This window comes from Thunnus thynnus, chromosome 12, assembly GCF_963924715.1.
Source record: "Thunnus thynnus chromosome 12, fThuThy2.1, whole genome shotgun sequence".
Classification (NCBI taxonomy): Eukaryota; Metazoa; Chordata; class Actinopteri; order Scombriformes; family Scombridae; genus Thunnus; species Thunnus thynnus.
This window is the reverse complement of record NC_089528.1, coordinates 33,731,912-33,738,644: the sequence shown is the minus strand read 5'-3', so window position 1 is coordinate 33,738,644 and position 6,733 is coordinate 33,731,912. Positions and strand designations below refer to the sequence as shown.

At 41.8% G+C, this 6,733-nt stretch overlaps 1 protein-coding gene across 2 annotated transcripts; it reads left to right on the top strand.

The window, feature by feature from the left end:
• Positions 1–467: 467 nt before the first annotated feature.
• On the top strand, positions 468–6,548 carry tmub1 (transmembrane and ubiquitin-like domain containing 1). 2 transcript variants are annotated; one of them, XM_067607003.1, is made up of 3 exons: positions 468–609; positions 3,604–4,132; positions 5,851–6,548. In XM_067607003.1, exons 2-3 carry the CDS (start codon positions 3,645–3,647, stop codon positions 6,200–6,202), a joined length of 840 nt encoding a protein of 279 aa, XP_067463104.1. In that variant the 5' UTR covers positions 468–609; positions 3,604–3,644; the 3' UTR covers positions 6,203–6,548. The 2 variants fall into 2 exon arrangements, with proteins under 2 accessions (XP_067463104.1, XP_067463105.1); XM_067607004.1 differs by lacking the exon at positions 468–609 and adding an exon at positions 849–985.
• The last annotated feature ends 185 nt before the right edge of the window (positions 6,549–6,733 follow it).

The following is a 6,733-nucleotide window of genomic DNA, read 5'->3' as shown; positions in this document are numbered from 1 at the left end:
TAATACAATCAAAAAATGCATTACTTAATCAATATTATTTTATATTGATATCAGTATAAAACCTCCCTGTGCAGTGCATCAGGTAAACTGTGACGTCACTTTGCAGTAATTTTACATGTTCAGCCCTTCAGGTATCTTTAGGATTATGATCCAATAATATCAGATCAAACTTAATTGATCCTCGAGGAGAAAGTGTTACGGCAGAATTAATATACTGTTCTAATCAATCAATCATCAATCAATCAATCAAATTTGATTCCTAGGCTACAGCCCCTTCCATACAGGTGAGTGCTTCACAGATGACTGACAAGCCAATAAGACAGTAAACAGGAAAAGAAGTTGAGACTGATGCACACGACAAATAAAAAGTATGAAAATGTTATAAAATAATAAAAATAACATTTTATATTTATTGACAGTTTTAAATACAGTGGAGATAAATGAACTACAGAGACCAGCAGGCGGCAGCATTGCGTCACCGCTGCGTCACTTGAGTCAGAACCACAGAAGAAGAAGAGAAGCAGGAAGTGTTGAGAGAAACAGTCAGAAGCTGATTAGCCTGATTAGCCTGTAGGCTAACGCTCTGATATGAGGTTTATAAGCTGAACAGTAAGTTCTTCTTCTTCTTCTTCTGCAGTCAGAAACTCTGTTTGTAGTTTTAATAGCGAGCAGGGAGCTGACGCTGCTAGCTGTTAGCATGTAGCTTAGCTGACTCTCTGCCCGACTGTGAGTTTACACGGAGTTAGCAGTTAGCTCCGAGTTTAGCTTATTGATCTGTTATTGATCAGCAGGTTAGAGTATCATGTGAAGCTGTGGCTGAACGTCCGGAGTGACAGCTGCTCAGTTTAACCTGAGCTAACCTCAGCTAAACCCGGGCTAATCCGGGCTAACCTCAACTAAACCCGAGCTAACCCCAGCTAAACCCGAGCTAACCTGGGCTAACCTCAGCTAAACCCGAGCTAAACCGGGCCGTCAGCTCGGCCAGGTGAGCCGCAGAGGATCCTGAATCTGCTCAGTTTCCTTTATTAAACAAGAACAGTTCAGACATTTAGTAGCTGAAACTGTCAGAAACTAACAAACACATGTTAGAAACAGTTAATATATGAACTTCTAACTGGACAGATAGATTGATAAATGATTGATAGATAAGATTAGTAAATGGATGGACTACACACACATAAGAAACACAAACCACCACCAACAGTGCAGTGGTTTTGGATCTGGTCTACTGTGGTCTGGATGGGGGGAAAACAGCGAAATTGCCTTTTATTCTATGTTAATGAGCAAAATGAAGGTTTTGCAAATCTGAAGCCATTTAAACAGCGTCAAGGTTTTTACTATGATGTCTTTGGTGCAAAACCAGAATCAGCCACTAACTTTCCCCTTAACCCCGAACCAGAACCTGAATCTGCTCCGTTTACGGTATTAAACATAAAGAACAGTTCAGACATGTTGAAAACTGCTGAAACCGACAGAAACAAACACGTTAGAAATCTCTGTTTGTTAATCTTGAGATGAGAAAAAACTTTTCAGTTCCTGAAAGAGAGGAGACTTAACCTCGGGGTCAGTCGCCATGGTAACTTAACCTCGGGGTCAGTCGCCATGGTAACTTAACTTCGGGGTCAGTCACCATGGTAACAACTTTGGGGTCAGTCACCATGGTAACAACCTCAGGGTCAGTCGCCATGGTAACAACCTCAGGGTCAGTCGCCATGGTAACTTAACTTCGGGGTCAGTCGCCATGGTAACAGTGAAGCTAAGCTGCTGGTTTCATGTCTTGGTTCATTCAGTGGGATCAGAGCTGGTGTGGAAGCTCGTTCATTAGTGGAGCTTTACTGTCTCCTGGTCGGACGTTAGTTTGTTATTCAGGACTTTCTAAAGTTTCTTTGAACAGTGTTTTTTCTCTCACATTCAGATATTAAACCTCTGCATGAAGCTCTTGGTCAGACGTAGTCAGAGCAGCTCCTGACCTGAAACGCTTATTGCACATAAGATCAATGAATAATGATCTTTATCTGGATGGAACAGTCCTGTCATAGTTCAGGCTGTGTACAGTCTGAACGTGTTTCAACAGCATCTCAGTGACTGTTTAAATTTACTACATCTGTTGAAATAAAGTCACTGAATGCTGTTTAAAGATCCACAGATGTCTAAACATTTTCTGTTTAAACCTTTTTCAGATGCAAATCAGCAAACTCATTATTACATTATTATGTCTCTGTGTCTTTGATCTATTCATGTTTTAAATCTTTAACTGTATTTTTCATCTTCAGTCGCTGCTTCCTGTGTTTAAAATGTAGCTGCAGCTTGATACACAGTCAGATTCCACTTTATCATCATTAAGGAAATGTAAGTCTGATAAATGATCAATTAATGGACGACACTGAATAAAACTTTACTGATCAGCTGTTCTGGAACCCGAAACTGGAACAGACCCGACTCAGACTGATTGACTGATTGATCAATGGGTGGACTACACACACAATAATCTGAAAACCACCAATTTTACGACACATGAAGAGATAAATAAGAAAAGAGAAACATAAATAACTAAAGTCTGAACTGAAATCGTAAATATAAACAACGATCAGTTGATTAACAGAAAAATGTCAGAAGTTTTCTAGTTTCAGCTTCTTGCAGATCAGATCTGAACTGTTGGTCAGACACACACACACACACATATATATATATATATATATATGTGTGTGTGTGTGTGTGTTTCATGACAGTGAAACTCAGTCATCAGATGAACATTAAAGCTGTGTTTCTTGCTGTAATCATTCCTCCTGTTCATACTGACCATTAGAAGATCCCTTCATAATGACCTTACAATGGAAGTGATGGAGGACAAATTCCACAGTCTGAAGCTAATATGAAGCTTCAGCGTCCAAATGAGTCAAATCAAGTAGATATCTTTCAACGTTACAGTCTTTTTAGTGCCAAAGTTCCTCTTTTTGTTACTATACTTCCACCTGCAGCTCAACAGGGAAACACTGTCCGAGGAAACACAAAGAGGGAATTTGATGCTAAAAAGACTGTAAATGTGTCAGATATCCACTTGATATGACTAACTCAGACTGCTGAAGCTGAATAGAAGCTTCACACAGACTTTTAAATGACTGTGTGGACACACTGTGGATTTTATCCTCCATCACTTCCATTGAAAGCACATTTGAAGGATCTTTAATATCCAGTATGAACAGGAGGAATGATTACAGACTCCTGACTGCTGGTTTAACACGCTGGGAACACTGGGAACACTGGGAACTGTTATTTAAAGTCTTGTAGTGTTAAACTGTGATCAGCAGGCTGCAGATTAAACTGATCCACATTTCTTCATTTCCTCTGAACTCTGAACACAAAGGCTGCAACTAACTGTTCTTTTCATTATTGATTAATTATCTTCCTGATCAGTTGTTATAAAGTGACAGAAAAGCCACGATGGCGTCCAAAACCTCCAAAAACTCAGTTTACAATGAAATAAAACACTAAAGACAAGCAGCAGATTGACTGAATGCTGAACAATTAATTGATTATCAAAATAAGTGCTGATTAGTTTTCTGTGTGAGGTGTGTCTGATAAGCCCCGCCCCCCTGTGTGCAGGTGTGTGACCTGTGTTTGCCTCAGTGGGCGTGGCCGTGGCGATGGCTCTGATCGAGGGCGTTGGGGACGAGGTGACGCTGCTGTTCGGCTCTCTGCTGCTCCTGCTGGTGCTGCTGCTGGCCTGGATCTCCACCCGCACCTCCGAGCCCCCGGAACACCTGTTCACCTCCACCGCAGGCCCCGCCCCCTCACTGAGGCCTGCCTCCTCCCTGCAGGACACGCCCCCCTCCTCCTCCTCCTCCGTCACCTTCTCCTCCTCCTCGCCATCCAGCTCCGTGAGCGACAGCAGTGAGCGCTCTGTGACGGAGGCTCCGCCCCCTGCCGCCGCCACCCAGGAGGACCAGGAGAAGGCCGGGGAGGAGGGCGGGGATGGAGGGGGGAGGAGGGAGGAGGGAGGGGACGGGCTGAGGAACAGAGGGGGAGACTCGGCGTCCTCTCAGAGGAACATGGTGGTCAGACTGAAGTTCCTGAACGACACCGAGAGGACGGCTCAGGTCCAACCTCAGGACACCATCGGATACATCAAACGGTGAGAAACATGCCGTCTATACAGGGATCAATACACATGATCAGTACAGGGATCAATACACACGATCAGAACAGGGATCAATACACATGATCAGTACAAGGATCAATACAGGGATCAATACACATGATCAGTACAAGGATCAATACAGGGATCAATACACATGATCAGTACAAGGATCAATACACATGATCAGTACAAGGATTAATACAGGGATCAATACACATGATCAGTACAAGGATCAATACACATGATCAGTACAGGGATCAATACACATGATCAGTACAAGGATTAATACAGGGATCAATACACATGATCAGTACAAGGATCAATACAGGGATCAATACACATGATCAGAACAGGGATCAATACACATGATCAGTACAGGGATCAATACACATGATCAGTACAGGGATCAATACACATGATTAGTACAAGGATCAATACAGGGATCAATACACATGATTAGTACAAGGATCAATACAGGGATCAATACACATGATCAGTACAGGGATCAATACACATGATCAGTACAGGGATCAATACACATGATCAGAACAGGGATCAATACACATGATCAGTACAGGGATCAATACACATGATCAGTACAGGGATCAATACAGGGATCAATACACACGATCAGAACAGGGATCAATACACATGATCAGTACAGGGATCAATACACATGATCAGTACAGGGATCAATACACATGATCAGTACAGGGATCAATACACATGATCAGAACAGGCATCAATACACATGATCAGAACAGGTATCAATACACCTGCAGAGGCTATTAGACAGGTGACGTCACTCTGACTCTGACGTACCTGTAGTTTGTATATATTCTATATGTAGCAACAGTCTGTATATATTCTATATGTTGTAGTTTGTATATATTCTATATGTAGCAACAGTCTGTATATATTCTATATGTAGTAGTTTGTATATATTCTATATGTAGTAGTAGTCTGTATATATTCTATATGTATCAGTAGTCTGTATATATTCTATATGTTGTAGTTTGTATATATTCTATATGTATCAGTAGTCTGTATATATTCTATATGTTGTAGTTTGTATATATTCTATATGTAGCAGCAGTCTGTATATATTCTATATGTTGTAGTTTGTATATATTCTATATGTAGCAGCAGTCTGTATATATTCTATATGTAGTAGTTTGTATATATTCTATATGTAGTAGTCTGTATATATTCTATATGTAGTAGTCTGTATATATTCCATATGTAGCAGCAGTCTATATATTCTATATGTAGTAGTTTGTATATATTCTATATGTAGTAGTTTGTATATATTCTATATGTAGTAGTTTGTATATATTCTATATGTAGCAGTCTGTATATATTCTATATGTAGCAGTAGTCTGTATATATTCTATATGTTGTAGTTTGTATATATTCTATATGTAGCAGCAGTCTGTATATATTCTATATGTAGTAGTTTGTATATATTCTATATGTAGTAGTTTGTATATATTCTATATGTAGTAGTCTGTATATATTCTATATGTAGTAGTTTGTATATATTCTATATGTAGCAGTCTGTATATATTCTATATGTAGCAGTAGTAGTACGACTGTCTCATAATTAGATTTCATAGCTCATAATTAGGCCTTTGATTAGTTTTCCATTGGTGAATGCAACATGCTTCCATAGTGATGTGTTGATGCTGACGTTTGACCTCTGACCTCTGCAGGACCTACTTTGCGGGTCAGGAGCAGCAGGTCCGTCTGATCTATCAGGGTCAGCTGCTGCAGGACGACGCTCAGACTCTGGCCTCTCTGAACCTGGTTCATAACTGTGTCCTGCACTGCCACATCTCCCAGCACGCCGTCCGGGGCGCGGCGGCGGGGACGCGGCCCGCTGACCAGGTGCAGGTGGCTCTGAACGTGGGCAGCCTCATGGTCCCCCTGCTGGTCCTCATGCTGTCGGTGCTGTGGTACTGTCAGATCCAGTACCGTCAGTTCTTCACGGCCCCGGCCACCGCCTCGCTGGTCGGAGTCACCATATTCCTCAGCCTCGTGGCCTTCGGAGTCTACCGCCGCTAGCTAGCTGCTTTCTGATTGGCTCTGCCCGAGTCTGACCTCAGAGGCAGCCGGGACTCGGACCTGCGGGAGGATTTCATGTGTTTTCTGTTTTTGTTTCTGTTGCCATGGAGACGCTGAGTGTAAATGAGGACTTCAACTTTTTTTTTTTTTTTAGATCAATTGTTTCTGTAGGGTTCTCATCATCGTGCCTCTTTTACTTTGTTTGTTCTGGTCCTGAAGAGTCCAGCTGTCAGACCACCAGACTGTAGACCGGACCGGACCGTCTGTCTGCTGGATGGGAGAGGAACATCATTTGTGTAAATTGCAGCTTTTGAAGAGAAAGAAATTCTATTAAATCATTTATTTATCTGGTTGTTGTTCTTTGAGTCTGTTCACTGTGTGATGTGACGTGAAGCTGCTCGTTCACACAAACAACCTTCTTCCTGCGACGCTCACATGTCCGTACGTACGATAAGACGCGTGAGATCCTGTTTATTTAATGTTTATCTGTAAAGGGACGAGTACACAGCAGGAACCGATACCTGAGCTAGT

Coding starts and splice junctions, on each gene's coding strand:
- tmub1 (XM_067607003.1), top strand. CDS start 3,645: ATGGCTCTGATCGAGGGCGTTGGGGACGAGGTGACGCTGCTGTTCGGC. Junction 4,133..5,850: donor ACCATCGGATACATCAAACG/GTGAGAAACATG, acceptor TGACCTCTGCAG/GACCTACTTTGCGGGTCAGG.